Here is a 20,096-nt window from a genome sequence, read left to right on the forward strand (position 1 = left end):
TAATTTAAACAGTTGAGTGGAGATTTTTAAAGCAATTATCATATTTTTTTACTCCTTACAAAGTGGGGTTCTATCATAAAGTCACCTGGCCTCCAACCGTTACAAAATAATGATGTAAGGCATGTGTGGGGTAATGTTATAGATACCTCCACCCATTACAATGGTGTCAGGTTTAGGGTAGTGTTAGTTATATCTCCACCCATTACAATGAGATGAAAATAAAGGGAGAAATTACAGAAATTGAAGATAATATGTTGCGTGATAGATTGAGAAAGCAGTATAGATGAAATATATAAGCTTCAAAAAAGAAAAAGAACGTTTCAACATGAAGAAGAGGTAGCATAAGTAGATATTCCTTGGTATAGGGCATTTATGTTCCAAATTCCACTGTTAACTCAAGCCGATACTCCTAGTATTTAGTACTAGTTATTTTTCTTAAAATTATGACGCTGGTAGTCTCTCATACTGTACCGTTCTTACATTCTCAAACCAACAACACAGTAGTAACAGACAGTAGTAACAGACAGTAGTTGACAGTGACAGGTTTGAGTTAAATAAAATCGGCTTGAAATTTGGGACTTAAATTATAAACTATACAATGAGATATCTTCCTACTCTACCTTTTCTCTATACTATGGTTTTAGTTTTTATCTATGACAATTCCAACAAATTGTGGAATTAGTAGGAAGAGTTTGAAGTAAGTAATTACAGTAGATAGATTCATAGATGGTAATAGGCGAGGAATTGGATTTTAGCAAATTTCCTTTCCACTATGATAAATTGGATAATATAAAATTGCAATAAAACTGTACAATTGAAATTGATTGAAGATTTGTTCAAAATAAGAAAAGGAAACCATGAGATGGTATATCTATTCTTATAGTGAAAGATTTCAATTGTTAAATTTATAAATTAATTTTAACAAGAGATATTGACATATATTCGAGGTACTCAGAAATTATCCAGAATTGCTACTTGTCAAAGTATAAAATCGACTCTAGCTATTTTGAATAGTTTCTCTTCAAACAATAATAAATTTAATAATATATTCCACCTCCAGCGCACCTGAATGCGTGTTGTGGAACCATTAATCAACCTACAACCGTATACATCGTTGGAAACTCTTCTCCACTGGTGTTTAAAACTACCCATTACTCATAAAACCGCCAAACTTTCCTCTGATTGTCTAATACGCTGGTCTCGCGCATAATTATTATTTCGCGTGGACTGTTCGATGCTCGAGCAATCGGGCTCTGGTATCCAAAACAAATTTCGTAACTTTCATAATATTTTATGGTCAAAACTCTGATAATTCTCTGCATAATATGGAGCGAGTATTCCAACTGAATGAGTAAACAGTGAGGTTGGTGATTATTCAGTATGTCAAGGCTGAGAAGCGTTTATCACTCATGTCCAACTTCTTGAAATTGAGCTAAAACACTCCGATGATCGATGGTGAAAAAGAAATTAAAGAAGGCTAGAAAATGATGAACGATGATCGATGAATAGGTAATTAGAGCACAAGCAATTTACAAAGTGATCTCAAACATAAACATTATTATACTGTACTCCATTATTAAACAACTCCTTGATCGTACTCATGAGTAATTCTTGTCCCTTATCGCTTCTGAACCTCTTGCATCTTTTCCCTTTAATCGTGGATAATTTATGGAAATTCACGAAGATTTTAATTTTAATCCGTGACGAGCATTGCGGTTGTCAATCACTAAAAACCGTGCTTTGGATTTAGAGTGTAGCAAGCCTGGATTCATCATTTCAGTATAGTTTAAAATTATATTATGAGGAACTCAAACTCAGTGACGAAAACAGAGGAATAAAATAGGTTAATGATCTCTCATTATGACAAGGAAAGTAGAATCCAAGAAGATTCAGTTTCAGTGATTCATGAACAAAATTGGCAGCTGGTAAAGTGTTCTGTTTTCATTAGTATTCTCAAAGCCCAGTCTCATCTTCGATATTGAATATTAAAATTCAAGAATACTAATGAAAACAGAAAACTTTACCAGCTGCCAATTTTGTTCATGAATCTTCTTGGATTCTACTTTCCTTGTTATAATGAGAGATCATCAACCCATATTAGTCCTTCGTTTTCTTCATAAAGAGAGATTATTTGAAGTGCCACTCGATGGGAGGACTATTTGGGATTCCTTATTCGCACCTCTACAAAGAGATCCTTCTTAATTTGAACTGGAAGTAACCTCAAAACACTCATAACAATATCTAAAATTTCAAAGACATCAATCAATTAATGGATTGCGATATTTTATGATTTTTGTCTCATCCTGTGCATTCGCTGAGGTCATTCCCAATGTCCAATTTAATTTCAATCTTCACTTGAATACAGCTCGTGTGTTGTCGATTTATTGCGCTCATGCAATTGTACTTATAACTGGAGTGGAAACGGTCTGATGGCTTACCTGTCTCTTGTGTGACCACTTTTGATGCCACGGCTGACGAGCCAATCACTCCAGCATCGCGGAGATGGAGAATGCAGGTGCATATCACCATTAACATCACCTTACTCATTTTCAAGTCTGAAAACGCAGAAGAAGATTCAAAACAATATATTATCAAGAAAGTAGGAAATCAATAATTATAAAAGTTTGACATTTTAGTAATTCATACTTTTTAGCAGAAATATCAAATTCATATTAGAACAATAAGCACAAGTACACAAATCAACACCACTTTTATTGGTGTTTGTGCATACTTTCCAAACATACATCAATGATCAACAAACAAAGTTGAGTGTTTGGATAGACAAATCAACATCATTCAGTGCACAACAGTGTAAACATCCCTATTGCTGTTTGTGCTACACTTCTCAAGCATGCTGTATGTGAATGAACAGAGTATTAATTCCCAAATCCTCATCACCAAGCTCACAATAGTGCTATTATCTATGACACCGGTGCCACCACTGATTAGTTAAGTACCTTACTCAATACATAAGAGACTACGCTACATCAATGTATATTTGCATCTGTGTAATGAGAATACTGCAAAGATCTACTTAACAGAGCAGAAATTCAGTGATAGGGGCATCGGACTTTTCAAATCAAAAACAATGTTTTGATTGTTGGATCTATTTTCTTCACTATTATATTCTTCACTATTATATGTTCGTGCGTGTCAGGAGATAATTATTTAAATGTTTAAATTAAAATAAAAATCCACTGTTCAAGCAGTTTGTCGTTGAAAATACCAAGAGGTCATGTCGAGTGCATGCTGGTGCAAGATAGCTTTTTAGGAGGTGATCATCTGAGTGGATTTCGCCATTTTGTGGAGTGCGATTTTCTTTCGTGCAGGTACACTCTGCTCTAAGGCGGTTCAGAGTTTCCCATTTGCCATGAGACAGCTCTGCTCCAGTTGGACGTTGCTCCCTCAACACCAAGTCAGTAGCGTCTGTACTCTCATGTCATAATGTCATTCTTTCCTCTGGTGCTGAGGAGCCCAACTCCTGAGTTTCCGTCAGAAAGCTGCGTCGGGACTTCAGCCGATTATTTGCAGGGGTGTGGCCGAACATTGGGTGTCTATTGTCTGTCTTTTGCCTGTCAAGTTCGATCAGCCCTACCTGCTGTCACTCTTCGGATTGATGGAGGACCATCCTACTGAGTTGGTCCTAGTTTTGGTTGGTTTCAGACAGCCTGTCACAGTTCTGCAGCTTTCATTATAGGATTGATTGGTGTCGATGATTAGTATGAAAACATGATGAACTATATGCGGATGAAAGTCAAATATTGAAATTTGTAACTCTCAATATTAGGATATTAATAGAATATTGAGTCAAAGTTATTTTATCGATAGCTTATCAGCGTGATCTCGAAACCAAATCGCTTCTCCACTTGGGCTTATTATACACAACACGTGTTTTCTCCTCTGAATAGAACCCACAAAATGCCCACTCATCTCTCATCATCATCAGTGAGCCCACTCACAAGCCTGGAGATTGTGTGAGCATCATCCTCGGCAAAAAGCTTCTATATTAGCTGAACCGTTTTCAATATTGGAAATAGTCAGTTTGGCCGATTTTATATTCCCAAATAGATATCTCCTATACAAGTGTACAATAATATTAGTTTTCTCAAGAGCGTAAATGTCTACAATAGTCATTGAAAGGAATTTTGAGACATGAACAATTCAATAACTTTTCTTCTGTTTCAACAACATTTTTGTTAAAGCTCAATTCACCGCATCGATTCAATTCCATATTTCCTATTATCAATGATGCTATTTTACATCGATCTACTCCCATTTCCCAGCTGTTGTATATTTATCTTTCAAATTTCGCGCTCTCAATGAACGCCTGCCACAGTTTTTACTTTCCTTGCCCTATTACCGATAGGTAAGGAAAGTATTGCTTTCCGAAAAAAATTAAGGTGCCCCAATTTATAAATTTCTATACGTTTCAAGGTCCCCTGAGTCCAAAATAGTGGTTTTTGGGTATTGGTCTGTATGTGTGTGTGTGTGTGTGTGTGTGTGTGTGTGTGTGTGTGTGTGTGTGTGTGTGTGTGTGTGTGTGTGTGTGTGTGTGTGTGTGTGTGTGTGTGTGTGTGTGTGTGTATGAGTGTATGTGCGTCTGTGTACACGATATCTCATCTCCCATTCTACGGAATGACTTGAAATTTGGAACTTAAGGTCCTTACACTATAAGGATCAGACACGAACAATTTCGATCAAATGCAATTCAAGATGGCGGGTAAAATGGAGAAAATGTTGTCAAAAACCGGGTATTTCGCGATTTTCTCGAAAACGGCTTCAACGATTTTGTTTAAATTTATAAATAAAATAGTCATTGATAAGCTCTATCAACTGCCACAAGTATCATATCTGTAAAAATTTCAGGAGCTCCGCCCCATCTATGCAAAGTTTGATTTAAGATTCCCAATTATGAGGCTTCAGATACAATTTGAACAAAAAATTTCGAGTGGAAAAGATTCAGCATGAAAATCTCTACAATTTATATCCAGTAACATTTTCACCTAAAATTGAAAATAAGCTCAAAGTTCTAGAAAATGTAATTATCAAATTACAAACTGTTGGCAACTGTTGATTCTATTAAATTATTCACTATGAAGAGATAGCAGACCTCGTATGACTCCAGCGTTATTGTCCTGTCTCCAGCGTTATTGTCCTGTCACCAGCTGGCTCAGATCTTTATTCATAAGTAGACTTGAGATGCGCGTGTACACTAGCGTCAGATGATCAATTTTCATAACGGCAAGGAAAGTTGTGTGAGTGCGCCACACCAGATTTTTATTTTGTATTAACTTTTTCTTGGGCGATTTGTCTCCTTCTTTATTAATAATTTATCTTAATTAATTTTAGCTCATGTCGTTTTTTTTCTTTGTAGTTTATATCCATATATTTGTTTGACTACTCCAAATTTTTTCCGGCTGGCTTGTCGTGCTGTGCTGTTCCTGTTGAGGGCAACCAATTTGTACAGGCTCAATTTCCTCTACTAATTTCATCCATCAAATACATATTAATCCGTCATCATGCGTCTCAAATTCCATAGTGATTATTCTCCAATTGTGTTTTGAATTGTGCTCCGTTGTAGAATTGAAGATGAAACAATTTTCTTCAATCTGAAATGCTTACAAACTTTTGTAACCTTAAACTTCGATCTCCTCGTGTCATTAATTGCATACTTCAATTTAATTGTGAAGTTTCTACATTTTTTATGAACTTTATTACATACTTCCAGTTTACAAATAATTTGATTACGATTCTTATCAATCTTGGACAACGTGTCATCGAGTATTGTTCACTTTGACTCATTTGAATGGCTCCTACTTGTCTTCCTGTGGATTTCATCCTGCTGCCCCTCTAGTGTCCCTGGAGGATGTTCTTCCCGAGGCTGACCTCAGAACTGACTGGCGCTGGTTTTCTCGTGTGTCACGACATTTTCGACCTTTTCAGAGTTGAGTATTTAGTCTAGTGTATATTAGGTTAACTATGTTCTTGGATTTGCAGACATCTATTATCATCATCATCATCATCATCATCATCATCATCTTCTTACAAGGATTAGGCTCTATTGGCCTGTACCGGCATCCATTTCTTCCTTGGTCTTCCTATGCCTCGCTTTCCTTCGGGTTTGTACTCCCATGCTAATATTGGGAGCCTATTGGATGGCATTCTGAATAAATAAGTAGACCAATTTTCCTATCACTCATCACTTCATCTATTATTGAAATGACTGTTTCACTCCTGCCTTTTAAGGCCTCATTTGTGCATCCAAGCACATCGCCTTTGCTAAGGCCATTTCTCGCGCAACCAAGCGCCTCTGCCTTTTTAAGGCCACTATAGCTGTTAATCTACAATTTCAAGATTTACTACAATTCCAAGATTTACTACAATTCCAAGATTTACTACAATTCCAAGATTTACTACAATTCCAAGATTTACTACAATTCCAAGATTTACTACAATTCTAAGATTTACTGCAAATTTCAATATTTAGTGCAAATCCTAGGTTAGACCAGACCATTCCAATTCAAACTTTTATATTTGATTCGAATCGTTTTCTTAATTTGTGTTCTGTCAGAATTACAAATTCATACAACTTATGTGTTAAATTGATTCATGATCAATAATCTGAATTTGTTTTGATTCTTCTGACTATTTTGATCAGACTTCAAATGTTAATTCAAATGTTGTCCATACCTAATTAGATCTTATCCAAATTATAATCATTTTGTGGGCATGTAATCCTTTTGTTATTAGCATTACTTAACCTATTTTGGAATTATCATTGGCACATAGAATATTGCCATTCTATTCTAATTAATTGTATTTTTTGTTCTGCCCGCTATGTTTAATTTAGCCCTACTATGTAATGTTTCTTATTGGTTACATAATTCATTTCATATTTGAGTGGTCATCACTTCATCACGTTAATTGATACTTGTTGTTAAGATAACTTACCATTCATTTTCAAGTATCAAGTGGTACCATTACTTTTCAATTTGTATTACAGGAATTATTCAATTAATTGAAATACTTTTGTTTTCCATATTATTTAATTATGTTACATTGAACCTTCAAGTTTGTTCTCTTATAATTATACATCAGGCATTCCAAATGTTTTTTAAGGTCTATACTCCATATACCCCTTGTATTCTTATATTTGCTAACCATTTGAATTATATTTTCTACTATCTATAATCTGGTTTCGCCCACTTATTTATTTAAAACCCGGACATCTTGTCAACATATTATTTTCTTTTGGATTGTAAATTAACCATGATGTTGCTACTGGTGGGAGTCTTTTTATGTGAATCCAGCTTCAATAACTTGAATGATTAGGTTGTTCATTTTTTCTTTGTCCATTGCTTTAGCCTAAATTTAGCCTACTGAGTTGGTCCTAGTTTTGGTTGGTTTCAGACAGCCTGTCACAGTTCTGCAGAAATGGGAATGGTTAAGAATGCACTGGAATATATAAAAAGCAGGCATAATAAACGAGTAGATTTCTTCCTCGCTAAAAAAGTTTCCTTTGGTTTTTTTAGAAACACCGGACCAGATGTTGCTGACTTGCAGATAATACTCCTCATATTTCCGCTGATCATGAATTCAAAGCACATATAAACGTGATCATGGTTTTGGAAGATTCATCGGAAACAAGACTGATAGTGTATAACTGATCCATGAAAAAATTTCCTATTCAAGAGTGAAACTACAGACAAGGATTATATCTGTGGTAAAACTTCTTCTTTTTCTTCTTCTTCTTTTTCTCCTCTTCTTCGTCTTCTTCTTCTTCTCCTTCTAGTGGTATTACCGTGTGAATACATGTATTTCATCGAAAAATCGAATTTGGAGGAATTTTGTTTCTTTGCAAATGAATAAGCCTATCGCCTCATTAACAAAGAAACAGATGCAGACCGCACCAATAATATCTAGGAAATAAATAGTTGTGTGTGACTGTCTCTTTTTTCTTTCGTAGCAAAGCACTGTCAAACTCTAATGCTCTTACCTGATAAGAAAAAGTTGAAACAATAGTTACAATAATTCCCACTATAGTTGCTAGTTGTTGTATAGTTGTTCTAGTAAAGTTGCACTAACTTGTAGTTTGAAACTATTCTTTAGTCTTGTTCTCTAAGTTTCTTTAGCATGGTACCAGAGACAAATTATCTATGTATTAAACTGTATCTTTACTCTATGATGCTACTTTCTCAATGATAAGTGAACTTTATGAACACATAGTCCAGTTGGAAACATACGCCAAGATGACTTCTCAAGCGAGCTGCAGCTAGAAATATATTGCAACTCCAATGATACTCCTTGCATTATCGATTTATCCCAGCTATTCTCTAGGGAACCGGGCTCGTTCTTAGACTCAACGTTAAGTCGAATGTCTTTATTGGAAATAGACACTTGAGCTCTGTTTCGAATCTGGTATCGGCTTGAGCGATAGCTCCCTTCACAAAACGACACTCATCACATTTTTGTAAGAAATGACGTCATTACCCGTAAACGAACAATACCACCCCACAGTCCTCCTACAATTTCAAGTCAGATTACAATCACGCTATTCTTATTTTCTATAGAAAATGTGCAATTCAGCATATCTTTTTCGTGACGTTTACTGAAGCTCTTTGGACAAATCTTATTTCTCACCACAATCTTTAAATTATCTCCAATAAAGGTCAACCCTACATTAATCTGAGTTTTCTGTTTTAAACTACTTTCTCATTCATGCTCTTGAAGTGATAATTCCGGTTGGGGGAGCATTTCTGTTTGATTCCATCAACCAGATTTGTTGAAGTATTCGATGAAATAATTTGTGTTCAATGTAGTGAGAATTTCATTCTGTATAATAAGTTACTAAATATGGCATATCAAGAGGGATAGTGGACAGAGAGACTATAAAATATCTCGACCATCATTCAGTAATATTATGTTATGAGGATTGAGGAGCACTCCAACCTACAACAATCAACAATAGCAAATGTGAATGACTTTCAAAATTGGTGAATGTGAGTAGTTTTATGACAGAGATATAAGATGCATTTATTCCTCAGTAGTAATTCATTCAATAAGGAGTGGATTTATTCTCTTGGGAAATAAGAGTTTTCTCCAGTATATTTATACATTTTATGAAGCGAAGCAAGTACATCCCCCATACTTTTTTACTGCTATCGCGGCTATTATTCTACCTTGCTCACTCACCCTTATCTTCATCTTGAATTAGTCATGAGAGTGCTATCCTAACTTTTACATTCTTCAAAAAAGTTGCAGTCAAAAAATGATTAGCTGCAGATTAAAAAATTACACGCTATTTTTTTAGTAAACTCTTAAAAATCGGAGCAAATATTCATCTTATAGAGATATAACAGTTGAAAAGAATAAAAAATATCAATCCATGCTCAAATCTAGTCGTTAATTTTTTTTCTTGGTGATATTCTTCCTAGTTGGATATTTAATTACAAAAAAAGATTTCAAACTATTTTTTATAAGTTAAAAGTACTATAGAATGTGCTTGTTCTATAGAAAATACTAGGAGTTTACATACTTCAAATGGCAATCGTTTCTAATAAACAAAAATCGTATTCATTATTCCAATATTAATGATGTTAGTATTGGAATATTAATTTAAAGTATATTAATGCAAAAAATGACTGTACTTTTCCGCTTCACATTCTCATCTGCAAATCTATTTCGAATTAATTTCTTGTCTCGAGTACAATAGCGTTTAATAGCGATTGAATTGTACAATATCTCAATCAATTTGGCCAGCCAGCATCACTCTCGTAGCTCTGTATACCAGAAAACCTGAACCAGAACCTAAAAATTGAAAATTGAAGCATTGGAGCACATCTGAAGCACTACAAAATCTCTATTATCGAAATAAACGCTTAGAAATCGTGTCATTTTTAATTATGTCTGTTGCTTTCCAAGTTGCAAAGAAAGGCTGGCTTCAAATCAATAAACGACAAGCTGAGATTGGAAGTTGAAAAAGACTCAAACGCAATCAATTCCAGCGTCATTTTGTGGAATAAATAGATTCTGTTCTTCGAAAAAATTAATTTCAATAGGATTCACAACTTTTTTAATGAAAAAAAATCATTGCAATAGAGAAAACCAGTCTTCAGTCTAGTTGATGTGATTAATAATATTGGCTTTCAACAATTATTCTTGAAATTCTCAATGAGCATCCAGATCTGGTTAACTGAATGAATATTCACCTTATAAATGGATCCATCCTGTGAAAAAGCGATAAGAGAGTTATGAATTTGAATAATTTTCGAGCTGCGAGCTCTTTTAAACTCCAGAGCTCTGAATGAGGACGAAAATTAAAGTTGACCCGCAAGATATGGATCCCAAGTGGTAAGTAAATATTTCTTCAGGAAATTAAATATGAAAATATACTAGTATGGTTTAATAGAGTAGCATATTCATGAGAATCATACTCTCATGAATCATCCTTTTTAATTAACGTTACAAGGAATTGCTTTCAACGTTAATTTCCGATCGAGTTAGTATTTTCACAGCATACTTGTAGATGTACAAAATTGAATTACAAAGGGTTCTTTAAATTCGAATAGGATTCCCAATGAAACCTATTGTCCAATTATCTTTGGAAAAGAAAAAAAATATTAAGATTTTTCCATCATTCTCACAAACAAGCAAACCCAAAAAATGGACGACTTTATCATTGAGTCTAAAAAATAGCATCAGCGTTTAAAATAGATTGAAAATAATAGAAATAACGTGCAATTAATTCAAGCTGACTAAATGATAAATAAAAAACCAATTCGTTTCATATGCACTTTCAATGTAATTTTTATATTCTTGAAAATGACGAAGGAGTGAATAAATTTTGTTATTCAACGAACTTGACCTGTAAAAAGGTTTGAAGAATGTTCATAATTTGAAGCTGAATTATCAATTCTTTCTAAAGTAATTGTAGTACATACAGACAGAAAACGACTTTAGCCTCTAGTAAGTCAAAGTGAGACTCGCTAATGTTCGTTCAATCATTACCTGTGACAGTTTACATACGCTCCATTTTCGCATAAAGTTAGCGGAACCAGAATCAGGGATCACTCGATTCTCCACATCCAATTTATTCTCAATAGCTCCTCTCCGTGAAACTATCGCAAACTCTCCATGAACTGGAATTCTCTACTAATTAATAGCTCTGGAACAAGTTGGGAAATTCCTTCACAAATCATGAGCAGCAGCTATTTAGCTGGTCGAAAATAGCCCATAGCAGAAGTTTGCTGTGTAGAGCAATTCTACTCTCATTGGAATAGATGCCCATATCGGGTTTTAATACGACACAACTAGGTGAGAGGTTCACTAAGCTTATAGAATCAATAAGCGACACAACTAGAGAACGGTAATTAATTAAGAAGAGAATGTACAGCGATGGACTGATTTTCCCTGGTGAAATTGATACTCAAGCGTTATTTGGATGTGGAGAAATTTAAGCTTTTTTAATGTTGATGAAAAATAGAGACTATCATCTTCATTGGTTTCCATTGAGAAGATAGCGTGCTGCTATTGCCAGCTCATCATCCCAGTGGTGAGAGCTGAATTAATCGCTAAGCTTTCGATTTGATGAGTAGGAAGGGAAGCATTGTGAAGTGGAAACGCAGTTATGGAGGTCAGAAATGACGTGAGTTCGCCACGCCCTCTATTAATACTTTTGTAGAGGCTTTTGTGCTCGATCAACGTCCAATTTCTTGCAGCAATCCAACTCTCAGAAGTAGAGAGTCTTACATTACTCAGTAAATTGGAATAATATAATGTACAATCCTGAGACTCTTTAATCCAGAATTTTTATGGGAGTGAACTACTTACAATATAAAGATTCAAGAATAGAATACATGCTAATCATGAAACGCAAAGATTATAGTCTCTGAAAATATTATTTGAAAGACGCTAGAAAAATATAATATTTTTTCAAATATCTTTCATCCAACCCTTTATTTCCTATTTTCTTCTATTGGTTCTGTTGAGGGTGATGCCCACATGATCTCTAGGTTTGTGAGTGAGTGATGAGGCGGATGATGATGGAAGATGAGTGGATCTACAGTTTTCTGTGGAGTCCGAACCACTGGGGATCATCTTTATAATTCTAACCTTATCTTATTACCTTGTATTTTCATTACATATAAGGGAGTTCATAACGATTGGAATTTTCCATCATATTCAATGCAATACACATGTTCCAATAAAGAATGACTGAGTCTAATGTGTAGGCCTATTGATTAAAGAGTTCAGAATTTCTGTCGTTGATGAGCAGAAGCAGAATCAATATTAGGAAATGTATCTTATTTTCAAGATAATGAAAAAGGTAGAGGAGTAAGAGAAGTTTAAGGAGTTGTTGAAATAGGTGTAGGAGGTGGAGGAGGTCAGAAGGTGGTGGGTGAGGAGGAGTGGGAGAAAAGGTAAATAGTAAAAGATGTGAACTATCGGAATTGAAGAGAAAAAGATTGTATGGTGTAGTATGGAAGAACAAACATGAAATTGCAATTGACCTTGGCAAAAGCCTTTTGGAGAACAGTTATTAGGTTATGAAGGAACTTCAAAAGGAATTAGGAGTGAAAAGTATACAGCAAACATTATTTGTCTTTTATTAGTGTTTGATGTCAAAATAGTCTCTGTGGGTGCTAGAGAGCATTTTCCGACTAAAATGGAGAATAAAGATTATTTTATTTCCAAATGAAGTTGATTGGCTCTGTACATTCTGAGTAAATTACTTATTGATAATATCCATTGGAATCATGAAAACTGAAGAATCAGAATAAGAAGGTAAGTATATTGTAGTGGCTAACGTAATTAGTCATCTTCAATTAATGGTTCAAAGCTTACATTTCTAAGAATCAACTGAATAATTACAAGAATCTGATACACGTTTGGTACGTGATTGGTAGATTAGTAGGTCTGAGAAGATAATTCGGTTTAAGTGAGCAGTATGGCATTCTAAGGCTAGTTTCACACTCATTCGGTTCGTTTCGTTTTCGGTTTGTTTTCGACAAATTCCGATAATAGTAAGTGTGAAACGGTAATTCGATTTGAATTCGGTAACGAATAGAAACCGCATAGAACCGAACGCCCATTTGACTCTGATAAATTCCATCAGATTTCGATTCGTTGCTAGCGAGAGGCTACTTTCACACTTTCGGTTCGGTTCGGTTCGTTTCGTTTTCGGCAAATTCCGATAAGTGTGAAACGATGAATCGGTACCGAATAGCAACCGCATAGCACTGAACGCCCCCTCGACACGCATAGGTTTCATCATATTCGAATTCGTTGCTAGGGAAACAGGAAAAAACAAAGCCTTTTACACACGCTTGCCTTTTTTGTTTTTATTTTAACCTGATATCGTGATTATCTGTTTCAAAATTTTCCAAGTCAAAATAATATGGTCAATTCATTTCTGTTAGTTCACAGGAACATTTTTTTCTCAATGAATAGTTTTCTAAAAAATTATGAAAGATATAAATTGAAACTCAGGGAGAATTTTTATTTTATTTTTTTTTTTACTTTTCCACGAGTATTACATGATTTCATCAATGGAGAGGAGGATAAAGTTTATATACCATGTGTCAAAACAAGGAACAAATTTTCAATTTAAAAAAATAATCTCTCTGAACATCCAAAATTAACATAATCAAAAAGAAACTATCCAAATAATTCACAATTTTTAATTAAATTTAAGATTTTGTTATTCAATAAGTAACATCTTACAATTTAACATCAGATGTTATATTTAAATATACCAGCATGAACTGTGAAAATCCAAACACAGCTGTGTTTGAGAAGAAAATACCTAATTAGAGCCGTACGAATTAAAACCTGACATGTATGAAAGCCTCATTCGTTTTCGGTAACGAACCGAACCGAACCGAAAACGAACCGAACCGAATGAAACCGGATGCGTGTGAAGCTAGCCTAACACATGTAGTTATATAAATTAAAACTTGTATGAAACTTTAAAAAGTTTTGTTTAGGAATATCCAATCAACATTGCTGTACGGAATTATTGCTTGGGGTGGTGCATATAAGACTATACTTTCCCCTTTATCTGTCATGCAAAGAATTATCATGAAAACTGCAATTCGTCAGCCTCAACAATATCCCAGACACACTATTTAACCAATTTCGAATTCTTAACATTACTCAACTCTATGTCAAAACCCTGATTTTGTATATTTTTAAGCGCAAGTCTTCTTTATTCACTAATATCCGCCACAATTACCAAACAAGAACTGCTCTGAACACAGGTATCATCACTCCTAGACTGCTTAAAACATTCACAACTATATCCTCGCATTATAAAATCAATATGCTTTTCCCAAGCTACCAGAATTTATCAAAAATCCCGAAAATAAGCTATCTCAAGCAAATAGTCAACAAATGGAAACTTAGTGTGAATCGTGAGGAAATGGAGAATTATATAGTATCAATTTATTCTGTTCGAGTGGTGTGATAAGATCGCAAGTATACAATGAAATTAAAAATGAATATAGAATATGAATAAAAATGAAAATAAAACATAGAAATAGGGAAGTTCAAATGGATTTATACGAAATTTAATGTGTACGGTGTGTTGAGGGATTTTGAGTGTATCTGGGATGTATATTTTAGGATTAATTTCTTGTAGTATCCCAATACCATTAATTATCATTTTACATCTGTAGGCCTAAGTAATATACCTTGTAATTAATAATTATTATTGCTCTGTCTCTTTTGTTTTGATAATATGTTATTGTTTAATGCTTATTATTGGTTGAAATTGTATTGTTTTTCAATTGTATTGTATCATTGTCATATCTATCATTGTATATTCAAGTATATGTAGATGTAGAGAACTCGTTCCTCGCACACAGGCTTTGCCCATATGAGGAACCTAATTCAAGTTTTGTATATGTATATCGTGTATTGTTTGTACTTTCTAAGAAGAAGAATAAAGATAATTTCAATTTCAATTTCAATTGGAATTACTACAAATTTTAAGAAATATGAAGAATAGAAATGAGAAATAAGTGGAACTGTGGTATTGCCAATAATGACTTATTGAATATGATTCTGATAAGTCTTCAATATCTTGAATAGAATAATTTCGAATATTTTTTCTTTCCGTGTATCAATAATTTCTAACATTGAAGCATCCAATTCAATCAATAACTCTGTTCCCGATTTCTGATATAATTAATGTAGTTATTCATCAATCATAGTTTGATCGATAAATTGATTGATTAATTGATTGATAGTTCAATCCTGTTCCAAGTGCAATGAAGAGTTCTTCAATAAGAAAGAAGGCATCAAGTGTTCCGAGTGTAATGAACTATTTCACCCTTCCTGCAATAGAATTCAATCTCTCGTAAATTTAAAGAAACTTGGTTTGCGTAAAAGTATGTGGAAGTGCGACGATTATAGGTCGGCGTCGAAAACTCAAAGCGGCAAAGACTCGCCACCGCCTGAACATGTGAACGCATTGGACTCTCTGAAAAACTCTCTCATGTCATACATTGATAAGAAATTCGATGAAATGAAAGTCAGATTCACAGCCTTAACAAAAACTGTTGAAAATTTGAAGGAATCACTTGAAAAGGTACGTAGCGAACACTCCACTCTTGTCAAAAGATGTGACAGCCTTACGTTGGAAAATAAAAAACTACAACTAAGTATCAACGACCTCAAACAGCACTCCTATTCGATTAACCTGGAAATCCAAGGAGTACCTGAGAGAGGAGAAGAAGATGTCTGTTCCGTTCTACAAGAGAGAGGATATCTCCATAGCACATAGGGTTCCAACATCTACTAAGGGAAAAATTAAACCAATTATAGTGCGATTCGTATCCAAGTCTACTAGGTTACTGTGGCTAGAATCGTCCGAAAATAAGAGGAACTTGTGCGCTTCTCAACTTAAGTTAAACTTTTCTCCCAATCGAATTTACATAAATGAACACTTGACATCATCCAATAAATACCTGCTAGGAAAGGCTAGGAACCTGAAGAAAGAGGCACACTTGGCTTATGCGTGGTTCAAAAAAGGGAAAGTTCTTGTTAGGAAAAGACAGGACTCACCCGTGAAAAGAATCACATGCGAACAAGACCTAACAAGTATGTGTCTCAACAACCCATGCCGTACACACTACGCAGTAACTACACAACAAAAAGGGTTCAAAGCTTCATGAACCTGTTGAAAGGACCTAAGAGATAAATTTTAGTTCTCAATTAATGTTATTATTTTCTTCTTGTTCTTATCATATTATTTCTATTTGAAAATTTGGTTGGACTCATTTCATTTAGCAGCAGTGAATGAAGTGTTGTTTCTAGAACTCTCTGAGACTTATTACTGTTATATACAATAATATTCAAATCTCATATCACAGTTATTCTATATATCTATCTACAGGATGATTACTCAAGGTTTAATCTTTTATTTCACTTATATTCGTGATTATTAACTTTTCGTATGCTGTATGTAAGTGGAAACATACTTAACGCAACTCAAAACTTGCGAAATGAGCTGGTTTATCCTCTATTTTTTCTCATTTTAGAAGAATCTTTCTTATTTTTCTTCAAGGTATTTTTTTCTCTCTTCTCCAAATCAACAATCTTCCTCCCCCCCCCTTAATTTTTCTTTCTTATATTCATTATAAATTGTTCATCTTTAGGCAGTTTTTCCATTGAAAATGAATTTTAGTTGAAATCTACAATGATCGTACTAAATAATTTTGATCAAGAAGTTATCAATGAAAGCTATGACACTGTATAAGTTGAAGATATTTTCGAATTTTCACCAACAATTCTACCAGGTTCCACTGATGAATTTCCACTCAACATAATCCATTTGAATATACGTTGCTTAAACAAAAATTTCGATGAGTTCACATACGTAATTCATAATTTTAAAGTACAGTATGAAGTAATAGTGCTGTCCGAAACATGGGTGACAGCAGATCATGTTTTTAAGTACTGTTTGAACGGTGTAAGAATATAATTATTTTGAATAGTTATCAAAATCATTGAATGTAAAGAATTTATAGGTCTCAAGCAAACAGCTGTATTGCTATCGCTAGATACGATGTCAACAAACTCAGGATTAGATAATAACGTTTATCCAGGCTACAGTTTTGAACAGCCAAATGAAAAGGAAAATATTACTGCTATTTATTTGATAATATAAAATAATAATTTTTGAGGTTAGGCTCTTTGGTACTTACTAGTCGGCAACCTAAATAATTGGTCGAGCCGTATAAATTGAGAATTAGCCAGACACCTGTGGCAAATTTAGTTGCATACAAATAGCATTCGCTTAGACTGTGATCAGAGGGTTAGTAACAAGCATGGCATGTCAATGTAAAAGAAAAAGCGTTTTAGAAAAAAATATATTTATTTTGACATACGAGCATGGACAAAATGTATAAAATAAATATAAATATTAAGGAAATGGGATGTACCTTTACTCAGCGCATGAATACATTTGTAATTTTAGAATACGCCAATCAAAAAACAGTAACTGACCGGCGGTAAAAGCGAGTTGATTCAAAATTTACATGTATTTATTATATAAACGATAAGAATTTGTAAACTATAAAGTACTTAGATTTATGTAACAGATACAAACTGAATAGTTTAAACAATAATATTCACTCCTTATGCTGTAACCTAGCAGATTTGCATGGACTATATTGAATCACATTATTGAATTGAATCGCTGCCTTTATTAAAAACCTAGGAGGGCGAAGTTAGGGCGCAGCCGGCCCTCTCTTACACTTAACCCTTTACACAATTCTAAGTTACAACTAAAACAACATCATAAACAATGAACTAAAGTAAAAGAAAACAAATTAACAAGAAAAAAATATATATATAAATATAATAATATATTTAATTTTTTATCATATTATAATTATTTATAATTATAATATAAATATAATAAAAATAAAAAAAGAGAAAACTTGAACTCCTTTCGAATTTGAGTACGTAAAGGGGGTTATGCAAAAGGAAGAAGAGAAAAGTGAATACAGTTGAGAATTTTCAGTCCAAATCCATAGATTATTCCGGTAGAAGAAAGAGAAGAAGGGAAAAGAAAGAAAAGAAAAGGAAGAGAGAAAGAAGGAAGAAAGAGAGGAACCAACAATACACACACACACACACACACACACACACACACACACACACACACACACACACACACACACACACACACACACACACACACACACACACACACACACACACACACACACACACACACACACACACACACACACACACACACACACACACAACCACACACACACACACACACACACACACACACACACAACACACACACACACACACACACACACACACACACACACACACACACCACACACACACACACACACACACACACACACACACACACACACACACACACACACACACACACACACACACACACACACACACACACACACACATACATACAGACTTGAATTACGGGTTAGGGAGCATTCCAGCCGAGTCCACCACCTCTGATCCACCGCAAGACAGCCGCGCCAAACCGGCGATGTCCATCAACTAGCTTCAGCTCAGCAGGCAAAGAATTCCATAAACTACAGGCTGTCACAAGAAACGACTTATTGAACATAAAAGTCCTATGTGTTGGGACAGCCAGCAGATGGGATCCATGCCGCGTTCCTCCACGGCCAAAATCACCCAAGTAACGGTACTCCACTGCCAGATACTTAGGCGTTTTGGTTTTCAATATCTTATGCAGGAAGCACAAAGCATGATATGATCTACTCTCAAGCAGCTTCATGAGTTCAAGTCTGTTAAAGTATTCGGTCACACGGTTGTCACGTCTCAGGTTGAAGATAAAGCGAACACAATAATTATGTGCACGCTGCATCCTCTGCAAAAGTTGAACTGTCATGTCAAGAGTCACAATGTCACAGTAGTTGAAGATTGGGAAAATCAGAGTCTTTACCAGCATAACCTTTGTTGAAAAGGGAATGAAGTCAGAGATCCTCTTCAATGTCATGATCCCCTCAATGACCCTGTTACAAGTCTGAGTCACGTGGCTGGTCCAGTATTGCGTAGTAGTGAGGCTAAGGATAGCACCAATCGAAGTGGATATTTAAATTATACGCAAATTAAAAAATACGGAAGTATGGTTGTGAAATGAATAGGGGTAGGTCTAAGCCCACTTACTTGCTAGAGGTCACTGGGAACAGCCACCAATTTATAGAGCACAAGATCCCTTTCTACTTTCCTTGCCCTATTACCATAGGTGAGGAAAGTATTGCTTTCCGAAAAAAATTAAGGTACCCAAATTTCTAAATTTCTATACGTTTTAAGGTCCCCTGAGTCCAAAAAACTGGTTTTTGGGTATTGGTCTGTATGTGTGTGTGTGTGTGTGTGTGTGTGTGTTGTGTGTGTGTGTGTGTGTGTGTGTGTGTGTGGTGTGTTGTGGTGGTGTGTTGTGTGTGTGTGTGTGTGGTGTGTGTGTGTGTGTGGTGTGTGTGTTGTGTGTGTGTGTGTGTGTTGAGTGTATGTGCGTCTGTGTACACAATATCTCATCTCCCAATTAATGGAATGACTATTCCGAAATGAAAGGTCCTTTCACTATAAGGATCCGACACAAACAATTTCGATCAAATGCAATTCAAGATGGCGGCTAAAATGACGAAAATGTTGTCAAAAACAGGGTTTTTCGTGATTTACTCAGAAACGGCTCCAACGATTTTGATCAAATTCATACCGTACCTAAAATAGTCATCGATAAGCTCTATCAACTGCCACAAGTCTCATATCTGAGAAAATTTCAGGAGCTCCGCCCCATCAACGCAGATAGATTCCCAATTATCAGGCTTCAGATACAATTGAAACAGAAAAAATCAAGTGGAGTAGATGAGCATGAAAATCTCTACAATTAATGTTCAGTAACATTCCACCTAAAATTGAAAATAAGCTTTAAATCGGGAAAATGTGATTATTCAATTGCAAATTATTGTTGATTCTATTAAATCATTCACTATGAAGAGATAGCAGACCTCGTGTGTCTCCAGCGTATTTGCCCTGTCACCAGCTGGCTCAAATCTTTGAATAGTAGACTTGAG

The 20,096-nt window shown here is 34.9% G+C and overlaps 1 protein-coding gene across 1 annotated transcript in view; it reads right to left on the bottom strand.

Annotated features, from left to right (window-relative positions):
* Window positions 1-20,096, bottom strand: part of LOC111044076 (G-protein coupled receptor GRL101) — a 492,864-nt gene that overhangs the window by 401,776 nt on the left and 70,992 nt on the right. Inside the window, 1 exon segment of the mRNA XM_039428094.1 lies at window positions 2,439-2,555. Coding sequence (XP_039284028.1) covers window positions 2,439-2,547 — 109 coding nt within the window. The 5' untranslated portion in view covers window positions 2,548-2,555.

Source organism: Nilaparvata lugens, chromosome 5 (genome assembly GCF_014356525.2).
Source record: "Nilaparvata lugens isolate BPH chromosome 5, ASM1435652v1, whole genome shotgun sequence".
NCBI classification, from domain to species: domain Eukaryota; kingdom Metazoa; phylum Arthropoda; class Insecta; order Hemiptera; family Delphacidae; genus Nilaparvata; species Nilaparvata lugens.